We start from the raw sequence: 25602 nt of genomic DNA, 5'->3' as shown, positions 1-25602 counted from the left end.
CCTCATATCACGTACCCGAATCAATCTGGCACTATTCCAGATGAACATGCATGTTAATGAGCCTAAACATGTTGGTCATTGCGACCATCCTCAATGATGTTGCAACAATTACTGGAAACAATTCTGTTGCATAGCGGTCCTTAATATTCTTCATAGATTAAAAGGGTTTTTTTTAACGTTGATTTCACAAAGTAGAGTTTAACACTTATTCTTTTAAAAAAATTATGTTTGCTTCTGGTGTACCTAATATGGATATTCTCAAATCAGAAAAGAAATGCTGGAAGGGTTTCAAAATACTATGGATAATGTACAAAAATGCCACGACACACAACTAAGTCAACATCGGTGTCTTCGCATTAACTGTGTTGGGAATAAAGGCACCGTTGCCTGATTCATTTTCCAATAGTCATAATTCATCTCACAGAATGTTGTCCTCTGTTGAAATGTACTTTTTCTTTCATATGGATAGCGGATATTTTTGTTTTGTTTATGACAATATTTTTATGATACCTAATAATAAACAGGGATATTTTTTAAGAATGATATCTTAGTATTTCTTTCTTCCTTGTATAAATAGATCTAAGAGGCAGCTTCATAAATAACTTCATTAAAGTAGACATATAACAAGAGCAAAAGACAGCGGGATGACTGGGGAAAGTGGTGACCGGTGGTGTTCTTGCGGGGGTGGAGGAGGTTATGCAAATGAGCTTTGCACATGCAAATGGTTTTGGATTATTTACACGCACAGTCAGAGTATAGAGTGTGGCAAGCGTTACGTTACCTCGATGTGATCACAGGTACAGACGCCCAGCTGACGGTGTTCAGCGTCACAGCAGTAGTACTCGGTGTCCCACTTGCACACATAGGTTCCATGCTGTTCACCGTTCGGGAGCTGATGTTGGCCATAGTATGCGTCATCCTGCTGGTGCTGGTGCTGATGCTGGTGCTGATGGCTTATTGTCGTAGTGTTGTTGTTGCCGAAGAAGTGTTCATCGTACGGGTCCAGCTTGCGGCTCCGATAGACGCTACATTTGCGCTCCAGAGCACCAGGGGCCGGCGTCAGGGGTCGTCCTTCATCGTCCGTCGTGATGTGCAACTGGAGGTTGAGTTTGCCCGGTGGAGTGGCCTGCGGTGTGGCCGGTGTAATTATGATCGGATCGTTGGTGGGGATTTGTAGGTGGAGGGGCTGTGAGAATGTGTTGGGATTCTGGTTGGCAAGATGTGTGGACTGCTGATGTTCGCCAAAGCAGAGGGTAGGCGTTTGTGGTGGTGTTAGATCTTGTGCTTGTGAGACCAGTGGCAATGTAGCGGTTGCGGACTTTGTTAACTGTTGACGTCTTACCAGTTTGTCATATTCACGAAATCCGGTCGGTTTGTGAAGTGGTAGCTGTCCCACGCCCGCTGGGTGCTGCAGGGGTCCATGGGGCGCATGGCACGGTCCACCGTGCAGCGGATGGTGATGGTGGTGATGATGTTGATGGGGTGTATGGATCGGTTGGCCTCCATGGGAGGAGGAGGACTGCTCGCTGATAGGCAGCAGAGACTTGTGATGTTGGTCGTAGCCTGGGACGGTCGTATAGCCGGCGCTAAGTTTCCGATGGTGTTGATGGGGCGCCCTTAAATATGAAGCAGGTAACTGGTGGAAGGGTTTGCTCTTGGTCGGAGTAGAAGCAACTTTCGCAGCTAGTTTCTCTCGGAGGATCAGTTGGTTGGTTGCCTTATTTTTAGTGTTCTGTTGGGCTTGCTTCTTACGTGCCTGGCGGGAAGCCAACGAGGCACCTCCGGCTGCTGCATACATGTTGGATTGTGCGTGTCACTCTTAGTGTGTGGTATCGTCGTTTGAATAGAGAGATTGTACAGTAAATTGGTTTTGATCCGTTTTGCCAGCAGATTCGTTTCCAAGTTAGTACTCTAAGTAACACCTAGTTGTTGTCAAGCCACAGTTACGCATAGAATACGACAGTCAGGACTCAAGAAATGGCGGGTACAGGAAATTCACTCACATGCGCACATCAATTTCAAAACATATTTCTTCTTTTCACCTAAACAGCTTGTAGACAGTTATCAAAAATGAGGTTTACCCAGTGCACCTAGTTAGATTATTAACAAATAGAACTACAGATACTCCTAGCAGTGGTATTTTATTTGGTTTAAAATATCTTCCGTTTCGTGTGGGTTTTGTTGCAGAACTTGATAATAGTGTAGGTATTAGTGTACGTGTGATTGGGAAAGTGTCAGAACGTGTACTCGTGTATGTGTTTGTGTGTGTGTGGTTGTATTCTTAACAATAGTATCAGACAGTTAAAGCTCCCTAGTAAATTAACACCTCGAAGCGCAAAATGCCACTTTTTTTTTAATCTAACGTTTATGCCGTTTTCATATACTTTGGTATATTTTCTTTTCCCTAATATTAGTTAGTGATTTTTTTTCTGGTTTATTTGTATAAAATTTTACAAAATCGCTGGAAAAATCGATACTACCCTTTTTTGTCCTAATCTTTTGTTCTGCGTATGCTTCAATAATCCCTAATGTTGTTCCGTGTAAAAACAAATATAAAACCTACGATTCCTCATAGTTTGCCTTTGGGTTGTTCTCGACGAGAAACTTTGATTAGCAGCTTTTTACGCCCGTACTCAAGTGGTAACATATACAACAACATTAAAACACTTTTTTTTGTTTGTTTTTAACAGTGTGTTTGATTATTTCAATTACACCTTAACGCGCGCGCATTTGCTAGTAACATCTTCTTTGGTGATATTCGACATTTCAGTAAAAAATATGCGTTCGAAAATATCGCCTTTTTGTGTGGTTTCTACAACTCCTCCCGGGAGCCGATGACTAACTTAGAAATAAACATTTGTTCGTATCAAAATTCCAACCAATTAGTATACAATGCTCAAACCCTTGGAGGCGAAACCGAGACTCTCTTCTTCGCAGACGTTACCGGTCGGAAAAAATATTTTTTTTGTTATAAATTTGCTACTCGTCTGGGAACTACAAAAGCAAAAACAGTTCCCCCAAATGTTTGCTATAAAATCACCTCTTGTTTCAATCCCACCGTTTCCGAACTAATGGTTACATACACAACTGTGGAGTTCGCGGTCTAATATCAGCTGTAATTGCTCCTCTTTGTTTCTGTAATGGATCGGTTATCGACTGTGTTTGCCAAGGGCTTCATTTCCATTGATTGCAATCTATAATTCCTAACAGAAAAAAAAATCAATATTTCATTATCACACGGGCTGTCCCAGGGACTACCTGCAGCAACTAGTTGTTGCCTCTAAATTATTCATGAGTATTGTCTGATTATTACTTCTCTGTTCTGTTTTCTTAATTTTTTTTAACGATCTGAGAACAAAAGTCGTATCCAACTTAGGTAACGCAAGTATACTCTCTATTTGTAAATTCTTCCAAGCGCGCGCTCAACAACTTATCATAAAAACTCTGCCGCCTAATGTTGTCTCGGACGACAACAAAAAACTAGCTCCACTTAAGACACTTATGGGTGAACATTGGCTTCAAACTGACACAGGGTGGGACTTAGGGTTTAACAACTATTTCACAATCACAACGTTTGTGGGGGTGCAAAAATTTACTAAATTTTCACCTTTTTTTTAATTTGCACCGAATAAAACTCTCACAAATGTACTAACTTTTTGTAAAAAAAATCAATTAACAAACCATTAGCTAGAAACTGTTAAGCGTATCTGTTTCCTATGGAGTTTTTCGTGTGTGGGTGTATGTATGTGTGCAATGTCTGCTGTTCCTGATTGTTTTCCAACCTATCGCGAACCTTGGCTTGGAGGTCTATCCGTAGGTCTTACATGGTTCTCTCAAGAATAATCGGGTCTAGCGAGCACCGGATTCGGTTGGCCGTTCGCGAAAGAAGAAATATGTTTGTTTGCTTTGTGGGACATCTTTGGAAGGGGTCTGGGGGATCAAGGACGCAGAGGATGATGTCGTTTCGGTGAAAGTGACATGACGGATTTCTTCGTTCGGAGTTATCTCATTCGGCTAGGCGTATTCTTGGGTGATCGACGGTTTGCTGTGGAAGAATATGTTGAGAGATAATTTGATGGTAATTATATTTGGGATAAGGTACTCCTCGCGATTATTTACAGAGCGCTGCTATATTGACTTGGAATATCTGGTTGTTTGGATGTTGTTACTGGCTGGCGAACCACAAAATCTGAATAGTATAAGTCGAAGTAAACCTGGAAATCTATGTTTTTAGAAAGCTGAGAAAATAGGTACGTTAAGAATTTCTTTGCGTTGTTTTAGTTTCAGATGTAAATGTTATACTTATACGAGGGCTGTATGATAAGCTCTGACCTAGATCATAAATCACATTATTGACGAATTCCATGCCAACTCGTCTTAGGAGATGGCCGCACATTCTTAGAAAGCAGCGAAACGTTGTGGGTGTAAACAAATGGGTCTTTTAAGCAACTTTGCAAACTTGAAATATTCAAAAAATATTCACAAAAAATTATAACTCAAAAACTCTAATACCTAAAAAATTCGAGTCAAAGAATGAAATGTAGGTAATTGTTTAGATTTTCATAAAACACACCAATTTTTTGAAAAAAAAAAAAATTAAAAATTAAATTTCATTTTTCTCAAAAACGTATTTTTTTAAATTCTCAAAAAAATATATATGAATAGCCCTTACAATTTCCAGCAAGTCGTCCATACATCGGGAGATGGTCACTTTTGCAGGGAAAAAGTTTATTTAGCAACAACTTTTTCATGTTTTCTTCGAAAAAATTTCAACTAATCCTAATTTTGTTTAAAGTCAAGATAGCGATATAGTGTATTTGACAAAGTGTTAGATCTTATTAAAACATGAACTTTTGTCGAAGGCATTTATTTTCTATCTTTTAAAGTTTCTGGAATATAGGGCATTGTTGTATGGAGACCCTCGAAAAAAATAATGTTTTAACCCGTTACATTTTTGTGTGTAAATTCTTGCGTTTGACATGTCCTCGACATGTTTCTGAATAGATAACAGTTAGCCGAGCATGAAAAAGTAGTCTAATTCTTTTTCGAATATTTCAAGTATGCAAAGGTGCTTAAAAGACCCAGGTGTTTACACCAACAACGTTTCGCTGCTATCTGAGACGGTGCTGCCAACGGCCAGTTGGCATGAAATGCGTCTATTTGTATTTAAACTTGTCACAAGTTATAGTTTGCGAATGGCATCTTTCTAATTAGATCATATTTGTAATTATAAAACAAAAGAAACAACTGGCGAAAGACATGTTTTTGAAAATGAGAATGAATGATTTTACAACTCTACAGGATCTTCGTAACGGTCTCATAGAATTCAACGGTAATTTTTTTTTAATTCATGGTTCAGTCAATAATAAATTATTTATCCAAATTTATTTATTCAACTTATAGCGTTTTGGTTACAACATTCGTTCAGAGCTATGGCTTTGTTAGACGGAGCATACATGAAATCATGGTTTATTTTGTATAAATAGTGGAAAATATGTCCCCGAAAGAGCATATACACTACTTTTTCCCGTCTTTATGGTAGGATTCTACGTTGCAAAACTGCTTCTTCTTCAACAACAATTACAGGTTGGAATCATCCAAAACAATCTCTGCATGTTGTTTCTCACGGTCGCCATAAGTATCGATAATAACTATGCTTACCATAGATGATTCAAGACAGTCAGCATAAGAATTAGTAATTAATGCTTGTATATGGTTTGATGATTCGAAATAAAACCAATTGGAACAGTCCAAATTTGCGCGGTCATTAATCTTCCCTTTCCTTTTAGACTGAAAAAAATATGGCCGTCGTCGTTATGCCAATAACAATATTGAAGGCTCGAATCACAGATATTTGTAAGATGAGAATGATTTGCTACTTCCAAGCTTCATTCAGTGTGTTCTTTGTGTTATTTCCCTGGTTCAGGTCAATAACGGAGAGCAACCTCGAAGAATACAATGTACCCAAGCTCGAGCATAGAAGATGATAGCGTAATTGAAAATCTCGTTCCTATAAATCTAGTACCACTTGTTTTACGAATGAAATTTCCAATCAAGTCTTTCATTATGATATCGAATACAGAAAACATGTCACGTTTTATGAAATAGTTTTAATGTTGATAACGATTTTTGATGCGAATATATTTTGATGATTTGTATATCTTCTCTATTTTGCAAATAGTTCGACTACGTCAAAATTAGAAACATTTCCGTTTTCCATAATTTGTAACTAACTAACTAATTTTGGAACCATTCAAAAAATAGTTGCCGAGCAACAACAGAACCTCGGTAGTACACTGAAAGTGATAAATCTTTGAAACATCGAAGATTATGCGATCTTCCAATTATTATCAATGGCAGTATAAGAGTATCAATACACACAATGTGATGTTTTTGTCAGTAATGATTTCTGCATCACTTATTTCTCCGAATGAGTTAACGTAATGTTCTAATATTTCGAAAAGTAAACTAGGTTCGTCGCGATTATCGAGATTAGATACCTGGTTGAAACTATCCATTACCCGATAATCGGTTGAAAACATTCCGCCACAAACGAAATTTGAAGGTTACGAATGCCGAAAATATTTTTAAAATTAAGGCAATGCAATACTAGAATGACGTAAGTGCTTCAAAATTTCGTACGATTTTTTGAGTTTGCAAGTGAATATTTTTTTTATTTTTGATTAAAATGTTATCTTTGATTTACAACTTTCTGGTGCTCTGGTCACGTAAGTCTTGATATGGAAGTGGTCACTTCCTAAAACAATCAAGTTGGATATATATAAAAAAATCTATTCAAAGCCCACATTTATATTGACGTTCCGGAGGATTTTTTTATCTCGTCTATTTGTCGTTACAAAGGAATAAATACAAACTTCAATTCGCAAAAGCTGTCACAAAAATGTATCACTGGCTACCTTCAAATGGAACTTCAACAATTGACGAAATAAAATACTGTACTACTGATTATTACACTTGAGAAAATTTCATTCCAAACAATCAAAGCGACAGTTGCTCAGAATCATCCATAGTTGTTGATTCTGAGCTTGTGAAAATAGTGCAAGAGACTTTCAAAAGAAATGTGCAATATTCGCAACAAATCCCAAATTGAAAATACTTTTCGTAAGCTACTTGAATACGGCTGATCACTGGAGGCGGTATGAATATTTAAAAATAATTTTTTTTCTGAATAATCCTCATTTATTATTCAATAACTCAACGATTCAATTGATATTTTTTTTTGTTTCGAAAAACGTAATACAGCACGGACTCGATTATATACAGTTTCTGATTTCTTTTCACTGTGTGTAATCGAGTCAAAAAAAAAATACTTTTCGTTTTTTGAATATAATATAATATAAATATATAATATAAAGTAAAGAAACACTTTTCTCACATGAAAAAAAAATAAATTTAACCAGATTCTCTCAGGAGGTGATAGACGATCATATTTGATGAAAAAAATGTTCAAATTCCAACAATGAAAAAGTTATAGTTAACTTATTTTTCGGACTCTGTTGCCTCAAACTGGCTTCACTTTAAAAACTACGCTACGGAAGACGATTCTGTTGCTTTCATTTGAAAGATGAGAAAATTTTGTATAGTGGTAGTGGAATATCTAAATTAGTGGATTTTAATATTATTTCTAAGTGAAAAACTTAAAAGTTAATAATTTTCAATGTGTTATTATTTATTTTATCCTTAAAATTTATATTAAACTAGATTGTTTCTATCAATTAAATTGAAATTCTTTAACCGCTCTATACTTTGTTTTTTGACATCCAACTTCCAATTTACATTGAATAATACATTGAATAATTTGTCTGTATTCAATGAATATTAACGATCAAAAGTCCGGAGGGGTTTTTAGATTTTTGTTATTCTGGTTCAGTTGAAAAACATTGTTGCGTCAACCGTGCATATTTGGGCAGTATAGTTTTCATAGCATGATTTTTTTCGTCCACAAATCGACAAAATTTTCCGATATTGATTTGCACGCTTCAAAGGTTCATATTTACACGATAAATGACAGAATTGAAGATCAATGTGTGTTCGTGTAAATTCTATCTCGATTTTTTGACAAAATCACATTTTTGTGTAATATTCATATATTCATCTAATCATAGGTTACATATGACTATCGGCTTCTAAAGTGTCAGTTGTGATGTTTCAGATAAATTGAGCTAAGATTCGCCTGATTTTTTTTTTAGTTTGGTTGGCGATCTGCTGTCGCTACAAGCGAAGTAAGTCTCACTGCTCGAACTATAGGACAATAAATTTATCAGAATCTCCAAAATCGTCTGTAGCCTTTCTTGAGTCAAATCAAAACAAATATTTGTGTTCCACCAATATACCTGGAACTTTTTTTTTTATATTTATTTATTTATTTGTTCTGGCATCAACAGACTACAGTGGTCCAAATGATACAATTATCTAACTCTAGTTAATTCTAAAAACCGTTGTTTCAATGTAATACGCGAAATGTTAAAATCAAACGCCGAAGAAACTGTGTTGAATGCACGCTGAAGGCTTGCTATTGCTGTGTACATGCCATAATTCGTTCGCCGAAGTATGGTCCGCAGAAAAGGAACTCTCCGCAACCGTCGAGGTGGTACGTTGAGATTTAGGTGGCTTAAAATATCTGGAGAATCGACGCGACCAGTGAGTGTATCCGCTACAAACAAAGACTTAGCTAGCTTTCTTCTGCAGTGCAGTGAATCCAGATGGATCAACAAGCATCGGGTTTCGTAACTAGGAAGCTGATGAGGATTGCGCCACGGAAGCAGGCGAAGTGCGTACCGAATGAATCTTCTCTGAACGGACTCGATTCTCGTAATGCCAGTTTGATAGTGCGGATTCCAAACGATACTGCAGTATTCCAGAACAGGCCGAACTAGAGCGCAATACAGGGATTTGAGACAATGTACGTCCGTGAAAGTTTTTGAAACCCGCATAATGAATCCCAAGTTTCTAGATGCTTTATCTACAACATACGATATATGTTCTTTGTACGACAGTCTCGAATCCAGTATCACTCCAAGATCTTTGATCTTCATAACTCGTGGAATGGGAACACCAGAGAGAACGTATTCGAACGTGATCGGTTCTTTTTTCCTAGAGAAGGATATCGTGGAAAATTTTAATGGATTTATAACCATACAGTTCGTGGCGCACCATTCGGCTACAATATCCAGTTGTCGTTGAAGAAACCAGCAGTCGGTTACAGAACTAATACGGCAATAGATTTTTAAATCATCCGCAAACGAAACGCGAGGTCCTTCTAATACCAAGCAAATGTCGTTGAAGTAGATTAGAAAGATCAGGGGTCCGAGGTGGCTTCCTTGAGGAATACCGGAAGCTGCAGAAAAAATGTTGGAGCTGCTATCACCGATGGTAACGCGAAGTTTTCGTTCTTTGAGGTAGGATTTGAACCAATCTAACATCCTTCCTGTGAATCCGAGCTTTTCCAGTTTTGCGATTGCGATGTCGTGATGAATCTTGTCGAATGCGCCAAGTCCGTATAGATGGCATCAGTTTGGCTATTCCGTGACAAACTATCCACTATATAATTTGAAAATACTAACAGGTTCGTCGATGTTGAGCGTTTCGGCATGAATCCATGCTGGTCATCAGTTATGTACTGTTTGCAAAACGAGAAGACGGGTTCCATCACTACTAATTCAAAGAGTTTAGAAGCAGCACAAAGCGATGAAATACCGCGATAGTTATCGACGTTTCGCTTATCACCTTTCTTGTGTACCGGAAACATTTCGATTGTTTTCCAAAGCTCAGGAAAAGTTCCCGAACTCAAGGAAAGCCGGAAGAGATACAACAATGGCGTCGCTAAACTATTTATGCATCTTTTCAATAGCATGGATGGAATATCATCTGGGCCTGGACTAACAGAAGATTTTAGTTTAGCGGCGGCGGTGAGATCTGGGATTCCGCAACATCGAAGCTGCTGAAAGAGTAGCTCATTGACGGAACATTCCTGACAGCGGAAGCAACTTCCGTTGTAGATAGTGAGCGATCAGAGAACACAGTGGAGAACTTTTTCGAGATTAAACGACATATCTCTTCTGTATCTGAACTTGCCGTACCCTCGTATGACATTGTAGAAGGCAATCCATCTTCCTTGCGTTGTTTGTTGACGAATTTCCAGAACGATTTAGGATTTCTTCTAAAATTGTTTTGTAGATTACGTTGATATCGTCTAAAACAACTTTGACTGAGCTTGTGGTAAACGCTGTTTATACGCCGATAAAAGATCTTTGAAATTGAAGTTCGTTGTATTGAAAATCTCCTCAGGGCAGCTCTTTTTCGCGATTTAAGGGTGCGAAGCCTCAATGTTTGCCAGGGTTGTCCTTTAGCAATGGTATGAACCTTTTTGGGAACGTGTCGATCAATGACATAGGCCAAAACATTAGAAAACGTCTGCACTGCACTGTTAGCGTCGTCATTATCTAGAATTTCGTCCCAGTTGATTTCATTCAAGACATCAGAGATGCTAGAAAAGTCGGCTTTGTAAAAATTGTAGCTCACAGATACAGGGTCGTCTCTTAAAGATATTTTACTCCTTTCGTACGATATCAGCAGTGGAGGATGATGCCGTACAACCTTGACTAAAGGGGTCGGAGCTAGTACCAAACTAGGAGCTTGGTTTGTAGAACTGACAAAGCACAAGTCCAGAATGCGAATGTTTTCATTTGGTACACTATTTATCTGTCGAAGAGTGGCAGTACTGTAGCTGTCCAGAAGATCCGAGGCGATTCGGGTAATCTGTGAGTGCGCGGAATCAGCAAATAGAGAACCGTGTGTTGAAGAACGCCATCTGAGACCTGGGAGATTGAAGTCGCCAATAATTATTATTTCATCGACTGCAGCAGCAAAACCTATAGTTTCGACGGATTTGATGTGATCTCCAATCAAAGAAGAGTCATTGATACGATCAGGAGGAAAGTACACCACACAGAAGAAGAGGTTTGACTAACGAGTTCAATTTCCACCCAGACTTGTTCTACAGTGCGCCAAGTGATATCCTCGATAATCCGCACCTTCAAATCTTTTCGAACTGCCAATAAAACGCCGCCCCCAGATGCTTTACGGCTGTTGTACAGAGAACGATCACATCGAAAAATTTCGTAGTGCTGGCCGAGAATCTGAGTTGAGAGGGTTATATCATCCAGCTTGGTTTCGGTGAACGCAATAATGTCATACGCGCCATCCGATGTTGCCAATAGGTAATCGTTGGCACACGTATTTAGTCCATCCACGTTCTGATAGTAGACGAGAAGATCGTAAGGTTGCGAATTGGTTTCCTGTATTGGAATATCAGTGCGCCGCTCAGTCCGGCGAGTAAGCGATGATCGATCAGGTGGAGATAGTCTGAAATCGATGGGCGGATCAGGAATCGTTGAGGGCAAAACGGAGTCATACTTGCCGGCGGTGTCGAGTTGGGTGACCCCGTCACCGCACCCACACGTAGGACTAAGACGGCTGCGGGTTGGCGGAAATGGCTCGACTACGGTAGGGGGGTCAGGGCCTCCCATAATACCAACTTCAGTGCATCCCAGTGCTTCTCAAGAGCGTTATTTATAACTTAGCCAAGCGGAGCGTTGTGTACGAAGACAATGGTCGCAAATAGTTATTATCGACTATAAAAAAATCAGAAAATAACAATGGATTAATAAGCTCTACAAAAATCATTAACTAATTTCTCTCAAAGAAATGCTCCTGACAAAATGTGTCCGGAATATTAATCACGATTAAAAAAGTGTCCGAATTACAAATCACGACACAATGAAAAAAATTAATTTTTAATAAATATACTATCATCCTCCACTGCTGATATCGTACGAAAGGAGTAAAATATCTTTAAGAGACGACCCTGTATCTGTGAGCTACAATTTTTACAAGGCCGACTTTTCTAGCATCTCTGATGTCTTGAATGAAATCAACTGGGACGAAATTTTAGATAATTTTGTAGAATTCTGTGATTCATAACTTACATGAATGCCTTCTTATTCTATAAGAACGGTAATTTTCATGCTATGATAGGTCGTGATTTTTTAGTAGTCGAAGTTATCATCACAAGCGCTTGAGTGTCCGGATTTCGATGCATTACGATATTAGAAATATAAGACTTTGAACACAATTTTCACAGAGTTTTATAGTTACTTAACTTATTGATGTTCGAGTGCGCGTGCGAGATGGACATCAGAAATTATGTCATATTTTGCAGTTATACTTCGATAAATCCTAAAATGCAAGTCCGGCGGTTTCAATGTGAATAGAGTTTAGAGTTCCTGATACTGTGACGGGCTTTCTCCTCAAACACATGACTTTTCATGAGTTGAAATTTGTAATTCTCTCTTTTCCAACATTTCGGGAACGCTCAACTCCGCGGAAAACAGATTATTTGTATAAATTCTTAGAATTAAAAAGTTTTTGGAAATTTTTCCCCAATTTCCTGCATTTAAAGCCATCTATTTAAAGCTACTATCTACGGTTGTTTGAAGGTGCATTTCATTATAATTGAATAATACTATGCGTCCGATAGCTGAATGACTTAATAAATTCCTATTAATATATAGTTATGCGATGAAGGTTGTCGTTAATTCCGATTGAATAGAGGAACATAGGAACACACTCGATCCCGATCACGCCACGATAGTAATTTTGACAGGATTGGAGAGGCCGATCATACCAGAACGCTGCTATCTGCATTCAGCAGTTTCAGGCATTAAATAGAGATCTATAGGATTATTCTATCAGTTCAGTTAATAGTGATACTTACACTTTAATTATGAAGATTGTGAGTAAAAAGGGTATTTGAAATTCCTCTCTTTACAATTAAACTTTTGTGAATTCCGTTATTATATAATTGTTAAATATTCTTGAGAAAACGCCCGTTCTTTGTATAGCAGCCAGTATGATTGAAATTTGTTCAGACTGAAACTCCCACACTCTAGGACAGATATTTACAATTAACCATCATGACGAAACAAAGGCAATGTGAATACAAAACACCTTTTAATTACTAGTTGTTTTCACAGGCGTAGGAAAATCGATTCATAGACGTTGAATCATTCCAACCGAGGTGATATCCGTTTGTTGCAAAGCTAGACATGCGGCACACCTTTCTGTACTCGCTCGAACCGGAGGGGAAAACAGCAGGGAAACTTTCACTCATTGGTTAGGCCACGTGGGAGCTTGTGTCCTTCGCTCATGTCGTGTTTGGTGAGGATCGACCAACGGGAACCGGTTTCTTCCAAATAATGTTCGACAGTGTTTGGGTGGCCGTCATCTTAATCGTTGGTTACCGTGAGAAAGAAATTAATTATTCATATCATGCCACATAGGAGCAGTCCGGTTTGAATCCAGAGGCAAAACTTTGTTTCATTCATAAATATCCTGACGTCAATTGTTGCCCCAAGATTACAGAATTATCGATTTGCAATTTATTATTCCAGCCCAGCATGCCTTTTGGCTTGAAAGGGGCACTATATTAAATTCTTTTCTGGCAGCTTGTGTAACCGGCTCAGGTCAAAGAGCACTAAGCTTGACTTTCGGTGTATCGTAGTCGACAAACACACACGGGATGCCCACCGTCGTCTCGCTACCTCATAATTGATTCCGATTTACCGAGTTAAGGCAATCGAGCAAGCTTTTTTTCCACTGGTTGGAGTCGTTTTTCTGTTGGAAGCTGTGTCGGTATCGGAAACGACGACCTAACTGTTGCAGGACATACAATCGTGCTAGGCACTAATTTGACAATGAATTTTTAATGCTGCTTCACGACTAGCAGTGGATTCGCCGTAATTTCAAAATGATTCAATTATTTTGGTTAATAGCAGCTCTAAGGATATTCTTTATACGCCTGTAAATGCTAGTTATGGTTTCATTGTACATTGAAATGTTTTCGTAGGCTCAAATACTTACAAAATTGTTTTTAGTCGGATATTTTTGAAACCCTGACTGTATTATAGTTTTGCATATTTATGCCTTATCGAAAAATTTTAGGCCTGTATTTATGTTATCTCTCCGGTGACGATGACTTAGCTTTGTTTCAAAATATTGTTGAACCGATTGATTCCCAAATGCTTGTTTTTCATCTGAGAGGAAATCTGAGACATGTAAAAAGTGATCAAAAATTCAGGAGCAAGTGAAATGAATATATTGTATGGTCCGTTCAACACGCAGCTTTCGAGCGTAATTTATCGGGAAACTTTAGCTCACGAAATGGAAATAAATTGGCATCCGACTCACAATCAATTCTTTCTATTTCAATAACATTATCAACATCAAAGGCAACGCAAATAAAAACCGAACGGCGTTGTTCCTTTTATCTCCGTTGAGATCCAAACAGTGCTCTGGAATTGGCCACATTCCAACGCCGAGCGGATTGTGTACCCCACCATGTTATTTGGTGAAAGGCAATTCACATTCCCCTTGGCTAACCACATAAAAATGGTGGCCACAGGCTGGAATAGAATATATCCATTCACACCATACGAACGGATTCACGCACGCACGCACGCACGAACGCACACGCTTGGGCCATTTTCTTGGCCATGAAGCTGTAAATTGTCGTTCAATGGTTTTACTTTAAAAATCACACAGGTCCTTCCAATAGCAGCAGGATCTGCCGGGCGTGCCGCTTCGAGTAAATTGTCCACCATGCCTGGCACGCAATACAGAAGACGACGACGAGGACGACGATTTATCAACACAGGACATCTTTTGGTTGGACCCGGTAGTGTGAGTGGACTGCTCGAGTGGGTAAAACGCTTCGATGGCAGCAACTGTTGCGTCCAGCAATTCCGGCTTGGATGTCGAACATATGAAAGTTGATTGGTTGGTTGTAGCGGAAGAAGTTCGGTGGAGGGGGCAGTTTTAGTTTTTCTTATTCATGATGTTGTAGTTGACAGCTTTGTTGTTAGTTGGTATTAAAAGGTAGTAAGGAGATATCATGTAAATAGAACCCAGGTTCACGTCTACAAAGATATAATTGGCTATGGCAAACAACGCCCGTAAATCAACTTTTTTCTAACATAAAAAATTTTCAGCCTACAATTCACAGAGAAACTAAGGCTATGTATTAATTCAATATATGTATTTTTGCCTTTAAAAAGTTGTGGTCTTTTAAGTCAATCAACTCAACTGATCTTTTAATTGTTAGATAACCTTTATAAGGTCAGTTGTTCGTCGGTGTCAGTGATCCTGATTCTGGCACAATCAATATTTTTGGCTGGCTTCAATCAAGCTTTATTGTGTTTAGATTCTCATAATATATACATGTGTTATTTCTTTGAATTCTTTGAAATAGCATTCCACAATTATTTGTGTTATAGCATTCGATGACTCTGTCTTTGAAAGTGAAGTTAGGAATGCTGGTTTTAGCGTTACCAAAAACCGGTGAAACTGTTGAATTATTCTACCGAAAGTACGGGTATTATTTGACAATGACCCGATGAATCCGATTTTTTTCCATCGATATAAGGATAAAACCAACGATATAAGTCATTCAACCGAAATAAAATTGTAGATAATGGAATTTTATATTATGTACTATAAAGGGTAGGAGAAGTAGATCCATGCATAATAGAGTTTGTACCACAATTTATAGACACTTTTTTTTTCAATCTATCACGTTCCGGGAATGAAACGAACAGTACATCACAATATTTTGACGAGTTCACAAGGATTCTAGAACCAGTGACAGTTTTAACCAGAATAAGTGTGAAAGATCTTGGTACAGTGACATGAATAACTTCAGTAATTAATTATATTATTTTAAAATTTTGCAAAGAGGATACCGTTTCAAAATCAGAGCCCAATGGTCCAGAAGATGCATTTAAGTGGAAATGAGCATTTAGAGCTCGACAGTTATTCTCTAGACAGAAACTGTCTTCGACAAAGATGTTGCATATGATAAAGCGCTTATTTTGATGTTGTCAAAAATAGGGTGACCAACATTTATTATCAAATAAAAAATCTAACTTTATTATCTCTATGGATAGAGGTATACATAGTTTGACAATGTTGTAGTCCCAGTTATTTGAGAAATATTTGAAGTTTTGACGTAGGACTACGTCTAACCGGAAGATATAGGGGGTGAAATGGAAATCTAGGCACTGAACAAGTAGGAAAAAATGCAAGATTTGGAACGCTTATAACTCGAGCATTTCTCAATAGATCGCAAAGGTTTTTGCATCAATTGATAGGAAATATATCTACGCATCTATCATTACGAATAACATTTCATTTTTCTTGAGATAAATAATTGAATAATTGTGAAATATCAAGCATTGTCCAAATGCACTATGTGCCCAATTTTTGATTGGTCCATTTTGTGCTCCTCAAATCGTACCGACCAAAACGGGCAACCAGAGCAGCAGCGAAATAGAATGAAGCACGATTGGAAAGGAAAAAGAAAAAAATGAACGAAACATTGGTCGCAGTCTCACACATGCGTAATTCTCGAGCCAGCCAGTCAGCTTAAAAATCCCCGCTCCGCTGCCGTAACGATCATTCTCATCGAAACCGTACACCACATCGTTTCGCATCACATTAGATCAACAAACCAACACAAGCAGCCATGGTTGGACATGGCAAAGGAGGAAAAGTGAAGGGAAAGGCAAAATCCCGCTCGAACCGTGTTGATCTGGAGTTCCCCGCAAGGGTAGCTAGGCCGAGCGCGTTAGTACCAGTGCACCAGTCCACCTAGCCGGCGTTATATAGTTTCGGCCGCCGAAGTAATCGAGTTGGCTGGCAAAGCTGCTCGCGACGATAAGAAAACCCGCATTCGGAACAGAACACATTCGGTTCGGTGGACATCAAGACAACAGGCAGTTGCAGCGAGTGGCGAGTGGCAAACGCAATCGCAAAACGGCATCAGGTAGCAGAAGAAAAAAGTTTGTTCTTTATACAAACTGCTTTGGTGGCAAATCCAGAACAAGGCGGCATCAAGGGCGTTCGAAATGATTTTTTTCAAAACCACGAGTACTAAGTTTTCTAAATTGGAACCATTCCATAAAACAAGGCGCTTTTCAGGGCCATTAAATCTTCCAAAAAAGAGTTTAGGAAATACAGTTCAATGCTTTCTAAAACATTATCCAAAATAATAATAAAACACAAATTGATTTTTTCATAATTTGTTTGCCAGGATCTGATGAGTATGTGAATTTGGCAGTTGTTCTGAGCTTATTGATAGTTGGGGACTTTCCTGATTATTCAATTTTCACCAATTCTTAAATTGTTTCCAGATTGAAAGTACAGTAATTTACTATTAGTTCGACATTTAGCTAATTGGACGGACATGTAATGCGACTTATTTAGTTGGACATTTTTGTAAACATAGAGATCCAAATTATGACCCCACATTGAAAATCGACACTGTACCACTGTCATCGCAAATGTTCAATTACAGGTTAAAATCGCCTCCAATGCAACACTGAGTGGCGCTTCGGCACGTCGCATTGAATGTAATTTACTGTACAACATGTCACAAAGCTGGATGGGAAGAAATTTTCCAACTGTGAAAGCTGTGGCGAGTGGCAAACGCAATCGCTAAACAGAAAGGTTTAGCCGAACAAGATGGGGATATCGAGTGATAACAAAACAATAAACTCTTTAGATAGAAGATAATTTTGTGATCCTGAAAAGGACCCTTTTTAGCTTGCATGTGAATCCAACGAGCGAACAAATCGTAATGAATGTATTTTTTTTGCCATCGCTCCCTTTTAACGCTCATTCGTTCGTCTCGTTGGACTCGCCCCTTTGGCTGAGTCTGCTGATTTGTCTCTATCCTGTGAGTGTGTACCGCTAGAGTATAAAACACGCGGACCCCAAAAAAATATCTTATTTTCTTTCAAACCGTAAACCCGTGTGGTTGTACGACATCGGCATCGTGGACGTAACAAAGGAGGACAAGTTAAGGGAAAAGCAAAGTCTCACTCGAACCGTGCAGGTCTCCAGTTCCCTGTTGGACGCATTCACTGATTGCTCGGCAAGGGTAACTAGACCGAACGGATTGGTACCGGAGCACCAGTATACCTAACAGCGATTATAGAGTTTCGGCCGTCGGAGTGCTCGAGTTGGCTTGCAAAGCTGCTCACGACAATCAGAAAACCCGCATCAAGAACAGAGCAGCTTCGGTTCGGCGCTCATCAAGGCAACAATTAGTTTCAGTGAGTGGCAAAGTGTTTCTCCAGCACGTTAAATGTAATTTACTGAACAACATGTCACAAGCTGGATGGGAAGAAATTTTCCAACTGTGAAAACTGTGGAGAGTGGCAAACGCAATAGCTAAACAGGAAGGTTTAACCGAACAAGATAGGAATATCGAGTGATAACAAAAACACAACACCAAAGGTTCTTTTCAGAACCATCAACATGTTCATAAAGAGTAAACAGTAAAGTAATCCATTTTTCAGGTAGATAGGTAGGTATTCACGTAGGAGAAGAAAATAAAACAATATATTTAAAATATATATTTAACAAAAGCTGTTCCCTTTGTATAGTCCTACGTCACTCCGGTTATGTCCCCGACATTACCCACCCGCCTTTTTTTTGAAAGTTTTTTTCTATCTCTTGGAATAACCGATATAGCAGCAATATCTCAACTTCACTCAAAGTTATTGATGTTTCTTCCCAAAAAATACACTCTCTTCAATTGCTTGCCATTCTTTCTGGGGCAAACATAAAAAAGGTTTGTTAATGGAATTTGAAAGAACAAATTTCACTCTATATAAAATGTGATTTTCAAAGATATGTTATTTTTAGTATCTGAACAAATTAAAATTGCATTTTTACACTCCGGAATTCGTTTTGCTAACACGGCCTACAAAAGTGGGTACAAATGCAACGCTTTGGCTCGATTATTCAAGACTGCATTGGAAGATATTTGTCGCCAGCTTACAGATCTTCTACGTATACCGTTTGATAATTAGGCAAAATGTTGATAACTGCTTGCTGCGACAACTACTACCATAATGCATGAACTGACTTAATTTGGGATTTGTTGCAATTGAATTCGTAAATAGTTTCATTCATTCGCTAGTTTAATCAATAATTTAATCAATACACACAAAAGATAGCGCTGCGCAGCGGTGATATCGTACCCAATGAGGAACATCCGAGGTGGGATTATTGCTAATTGAAGAACTACAATTGATTACAAAGTCAACGGGGGTCCTACGTCAACCTTGCGGTTATATCATAGTTTTAACCCATCCATATTCTTTTCAAAGTAGGGATCTAAATTCAGTGTATTGCACTAAACAAATTAAAAAAAAATTGAAAAAAGTTAAAAAAAAACAATTAAAACAAAACAACAAAATTTTAATAAATAAACTAAATTGAACGTATTTTTTTGTTGCAGTATCGGCTCCATAAACACCATTCACAGTTTCAGCGGCCTGGCTTGTATTTTTGCATTTTTAAAAGAAACAGTATAAATGTACCAAATTTTTTTTAGTGTGTAATATCGCATTTTTTTAGTATGAAATATCGCATTTTTTTAGTGTGAAATGTCACATTTACAACGAGCCTAAACTTAAAATTGTATGATCGATATTACGCGAGATATTGATCACTAAAGCCAGCTACCGAGAAAATAATGGATAACTTCTTCCCCAACCTAAAATAATGATCATTCTGGCAACACTGGAACCAAATCATGTTTGAAAAAAATTCTCTGAAAGGAATTCTACAGCGTGGACTCGATTATATACAGTTTTTGATTTCTTTTCAGTGTATATAATCGAGTCAAACAAATTTTTTTTCATTTGTTTTTTTGCATGTATTTTTCGGTTTTTGAAAATAAAAGATGAATTTGATTTTTAATTCATTCCCTTAATGTCAGAAAACACCTTTCTCACATGAAAAAAAATTATCCAGATTCTCTCAGAAGGTGATAGACGATCATATTTGATGAAAAAAATCCTCCTACGCATATGTGCGAATTTCAACAATGACAGAGTAATAGATCTTTTTTTTTGTTGCGGGCTATGTTGCCTCAAACTGGCTCTACGTTAAAAAGTACGCTACGGAAAACAATTCTGATGCCTTCATTTGAAAGATGAGAAAATTTAGTACTTAATATACTAGTGGAACAACTGAATAGGTGGATTTTAATAACATTTTGGAAGTGAAAAACTTAAAAGTTTAAAATTTTTAATGTGTTATGATTAATTTTATCCTAAAAATTTATGTTAAACTAGATTGTTTCTATCAATTAAATTGAAATTCTTCAACCGCTCTACAATTTGTTCTCTGAAGTCCAACTTCTATCTTTCTTAATTTGGCTGCAATATCGATATAAACAATTCCTGGTGAACATTTAAGCAAAATCTTCAAAAATCACGATTTTTACCCCACTGTCCAGATAATAGTAACTTAAACTTCACCTTAAGGTTGAAAGGTTACATTTCTTCTTGAAATAAGAAATAAGGTTACATTTCCATATTTGAAATATTGAAAAAATATTTTTTTCCAAACTGTATATAATCGAGTCCAAAATTGTATATAATCGAATCTCATTTAATCGAGTCTGTATATAATCGAGTCCGACCTGTATGTGGAAAGAAAACCAAAGATCCAAATATCCATAGATCCAAACATAGCTAGACCCAAATTTGGGCGATCTTTATAAAAACATCAATTTTCTAAACGGCGAATCGATTTTTGAATTTTTTTTTCTTTCAATTTATTTACTTATTCTATAAGCGTATAGAGATTTATTTAAACAGGGTTTAAAAATTTCACGTTTCTATTCAATACTCAAAAGCATTTTATTTTCTTCCTCAGACTAAAGGCTACAAAAAAGCTTAAAGTCTAGAAAAAGGCATTTTCCGGGACATTACCATCATGGAATCATGTAATCAAATAAATTAATTGAAAAAGCTATATCAGAAATTGAACGACTGGTATGTGCCCTGAACTCAACTGAAAACGATTCCATAAAAACCAACCGTGTTATAATCTGGAATTTAGTCGAAACCGATTCTTGGATGTAGACCCAGTCTGGAACTGATGTCATTATCCGATTGAGTTTTTCTAGAACTATCGAATCCATGGTAGGATACTCGCTTTCGATAGAATCTCGAATCGCCGGAATATTTTTAATTTCAAGGATTGGGAAGTCGAAAGATCGAAAGATCGAAAGATCGAAAGATCGAAAGATCAAAAGATCGAAAGATCAAGAGATCGAAATATCGAAAGATCGAAAGATCGAAAGATCGAAAGATCGAAAGATCGAAAGATCGAAAGATCGAAAGATCGAAAGATCGAAAGATCGAAAGATCGAAAGATCGAAAGATCGAAAGATCGAAAGATCGAAAGATCGAAAGATCGAAAGATCGAAAGATCGAAAGATCGAAAGATCGAAAGATCGAAAGATCGAAAGATCGAAAGATCGAAAGATCGAAAGATCGAAAGATCGAAAGATCGAAAGATCGAAAGATCGAAAGATCGAAAGATCGAAACATCGAAACATCGAAACATCGAAGCATTGAAACATCGAAACATCGGAAGTTCGAAATATCGAAAGATCGGTAGGCCGAAAGATCGAAAGATCGAAAGATAAAAAATCGAAAGATCGAAAAAATGGAAAAACAAAAGATTGAAAGATCGAAACATCGAAACGTCGAAACATCGAAACATCAAAACATCGAAACATCGAAACATCGGAAGTTCGAAATATCGAAACATCGAAATATCGAAACATCGAAACATCGAAACATCGGAAGTTCGAAATATCGAAACATCGAAACATCGAAACATCGAAACATCGAAACATCGAAACATCGAAACATCCAAACATCGAAACATCGAAACATCGAAACATCGAAACATCGAAACATCGAAACATCGAAACATCGAAACATCGAAACATTGAAACATCGAAACATCGAAACATCGAAACATAGAAACAACGAAACATCGAAACATCGAAACATAGAAACAACGAAACATCGAAACATCGAAACATCGAAACATCGAAACATCGAAACATCGAAACATCGAAACATCGAAACATCGAAACATCGAAACATCGAAACATCGAAACATCGAAACATCGAAACATCGAAACATCGAAACATCGAAACATCGAAACATCGAAACATCGAAACATCGAAACATCGAAACATCGAAACATCGAAACATCGAAACATCGAAACATCGAAACATCGAAACATCGAAACATCGAAACAACGAAACATCGAAAGATCGATAGATCTAATGATTTAAAAAGATCCAAAAAAAAGATCCGAAAATTCAAATCCACAGATTTTTTCGATTTTAGCCAGTTTTCTCCACGGAAGAAAATGTATAGATTCACTCTGTGTGATGTGAATAAATTTCCATATTAATCAGAACCAGAAATCCTCGGCAGCTTCGAAGCACGACTATCTGATACGGGAAATATTCCACAGGAAAAATGTACAACGAAACGATACTGCAATCATCGCTGAAATGGAGCAGCCACGCAGACAGTTGTTCGTAGCATAAAACACGGATGCCTTGCATTTTACACCGAGCCACGTTTTATTCTCCGAGCGAGCAATTCCAAATGAAATCGACAAATGACAAAACATGAGTATTTTTGATTCGAATGAAAGTTTGTATTCCGTTTGGGTTGAAGAAAATATGAGTTTTCCACAGCAATTGGGATTTTTATGACTCAAGCGTAACTTTTGAAAAGGGTGTATCGATTCTAGTAGGAGAAATCTTTGATAATTTATATCTCAAAAACTATGAGTCGTACAGACATAGTGTCTCAAAACGAGTTATAGACTATTGAAACACTGAGAAAAAAAATAGTACTCTTTTTTTTATTTACAAAAAAAAACTTTAATTTGCAATATCCAAAATACATATTTTTTATTTTTTTTTTAAATTTCATATAAAATAGAAGTCATGTAGAAAATTCAAAAAATGGGTCCAAGATGGTAAAACTATTTTTGACGAACTTTGTGAAAAATCGAATTCTTATGAATTTTCGAAACTTCGAATTTTTGTATGTTAACAATCATTTTTAGCCACAAATTATGATTCCTGATGTGTTTTAAAACAAAAAAGCTCATTATAAATTTCCTTCTAAATGTAGCCATTCTCGAGATATTTTGAAACATATTTCTAATTTATTGTAATATTCCCTTTTATTATGTTTGTCGTGTTATACCGTCATGTTCATGAAATTTTATGAATTTGCTTATAATTTACAACAACTTTTCCAAATACATCATCATGGTAAAAATATATGTTTAGGAGTTACGTTGAAAATCATTTCAACACATGTGGGTTAATATAAAACGTAGCGATATTAAGAAAATGTTTTTTTATCTTAATACAAACTTTTAACATGTTATACATGTTGCGCCAACAGAACACAACATTTATAAAAGGAAAAAAATATAATTCTCTACAATTTGGGCAAATAATTCCTATATTTATCGGAGTTTAAGAGATACTAATAATAGTACTAGAATTTTTAGCATTTATTTTTTATCAACATTTATTTTTATCAACTAACAATTTTGTTGTTTATAATTTAATTTTTTCATTATTTTCTTATATTTCTATACACATTATGATAACTTGCTGCATTGTCGTTAGAGTACAACTTTGCTGCTACTTCATTCTCGGATACAGGTACAAAAGAATGATACTTTTGGGTACCTGGAATTTGTTTGGTGTTATCATACATGCTACTCAACTCTTCCACACCCTGATCATATACTTCTTGTGACATATATGAAAATGACATTTTTGTAAGATAGTCTTCTTTTCGCTTGCTAGCCCAGTCAAATAACGTTTTTGCACTCGTAATCGGATGTTCATGCTGCCTAGCCAAACTAGCTCTTGTTGCCATCCGTTTTAATGTACCACCAATTGCATCACAAGGTCCTTTGCCGCGTGATGTTGCAAAAAAATGCCATTCAGCGTCAATGTCGTATTTCGATTTAAACTGACATAAACTCGCAAAATTTTTCCTTTTTTTATTCTGGGATGCAGCACCATCCGACATGAATTTTATTCTTTTTACCTGCTTTTTTTGTTTTTTTGTTGCTTCAAAAATGTTTTAGAAATTAATTTAGAAATAAATACTTGCACAGCTATTGTGTCATGACTTAAAACTTCAGATATAACTACAAAGCTTAAATTTGCCAGAGAACCTTTTTCATCTCTATAATAAACAACGAATGGATGGTTTGTTGCTTGATCATTGTTCCAGTGATGACTTTGAACTTCATCTTGAAGCACAAATGAATAATTTTCGGAAAAATCGCAAATCACAACAACCTCATTTTCTTGCAAATTAGCTTTTATATTGTTAAGAAATGTGGACTGTTGTGTTTTAATTTAATCATGAGTAAGTAATTCTTTTATTTTTTCGCAAAAATACGATACAAATTCTTCCACCGGTTTTACAAGAGTTTCTATGTCGTATCGATCAGTAGAAATCCATTGTGCATAAGTGATTTCAATTAAATTGCGTTCCTGAAGCTCATCTAGGAACCAGCTTCCAAACTCGTCCATTGTTGGGCATTTTTAATATTCACGAAGGTAACAGTATTTTGATCTAATTGATATGTTACATAGTATTTTTTCCATATATTCTTTGCATTCAATGTTAAAGGACGCGCATCTCTATCGCATTGGGCTCGCAGCAAACAATCTTTGTGATTGTGGCGATGGCTACCACGACATCGAGCATGTTGTCTGGTCGTGTATCCGGTTCCATGCTGCTCGCTCTCAGCTCTCTAGAGCACTGAGAGCAAAAGGCAGACAATCGGATATCCCCGTCCGGGATATCTTAGGTAGCCGTGATCCTGATCTTCTGCTTCATCTATACCTGTTCCTCAGAAACGCCGATGTCAACGTTTAATGATGTTTCCTTCGTTGTGTCCCTGTTTCATATCCCTCCTAGCGATCGATAAACTTTTACTTAGTCGCGGCAATACATACACACACTCTTTACAGATGCACGGGCCAAAGGTTGTGCAGTCCACTGATCATTCAACAAGAGCCAAAGGTTGTATCGCTCATGACAACTCTACACGAGCTGATGTTTGCGCCGGCTAGTGACCATCCTATCCTGGATTCCTCGTGTCGAGAAGACGCACCACGCTAGATATGGGGTACAGACTAGGGGGCGTTGCTGATTAATGGTCAGCTGCATCCCAAAAGGAAGTATCCCGTGTCGGGCACAGGTACAGATCATTGGAGACAGCAACATCACAATTACGAAAACACTTGTAATACTAACCTCGAGCCAACCGCGAGTAATCGGTTACATATTACTAACATAGTTATAAGGCAAACATTGTCGAAATATTGAACTCCCGGCCCCGTCAGATTGACGCCATATGAGCCTTAATAAAAATATATATTTTAGATAAAAAAAAAAATGTTAAAGGAATATTGACTTCAGGTATAATCCAGGCATAACGTAAACAAGTTAATTGTATTTGTACCCATAACGTCCGGTTGAATCAACAAGGTATATTTGTTGTTGGGATTTAAATTCTACTGTTCGTGTTTTGATTGTATAACACGAATAATATGTTAAAAGTTTGTATTAATATAAAAAAA

The 25602-nt window shown here is 37.3% G+C and overlaps 1 protein-coding gene across 2 annotated transcripts in view; it reads right to left on the bottom strand.

Moving 5' to 3' along the window:
* Positions 1-25602, bottom strand: part of LOC129777486 (uncharacterized) — a 648520-nt gene that overhangs the window by 241216 nt on the left and 381702 nt on the right. Inside the window, exons 3-4 of one of the 2 annotated variants that reach the window (XM_055783773.1) lie at positions 1343-4045; positions 782-1126 (exon numbers count right to left, since the gene is read on the bottom strand). In XM_055783773.1, the coding sequence (XP_055639748.1) occupies positions 782-1126; positions 1343-1798 (801 nt within the window). In that variant the 5' untranslated portion in view covers positions 1799-4045. The remainder of the gene's footprint in view (positions 1-781; positions 1127-1342; positions 4046-25602) is intronic. The other variant, XM_055783774.1, reaches the window with a different exon arrangement.

This window comes from Toxorhynchites rutilus, chromosome 3 (assembly GCF_029784135.1).
Source record: "Toxorhynchites rutilus septentrionalis strain SRP chromosome 3, ASM2978413v1, whole genome shotgun sequence".
NCBI classification, from domain to species: domain Eukaryota; kingdom Metazoa; phylum Arthropoda; class Insecta; order Diptera; family Culicidae; genus Toxorhynchites; species Toxorhynchites rutilus.
Note: the sequence above shows the minus strand (reverse complement) of the source record. Positions and strands in the feature narration are given on the sequence as shown.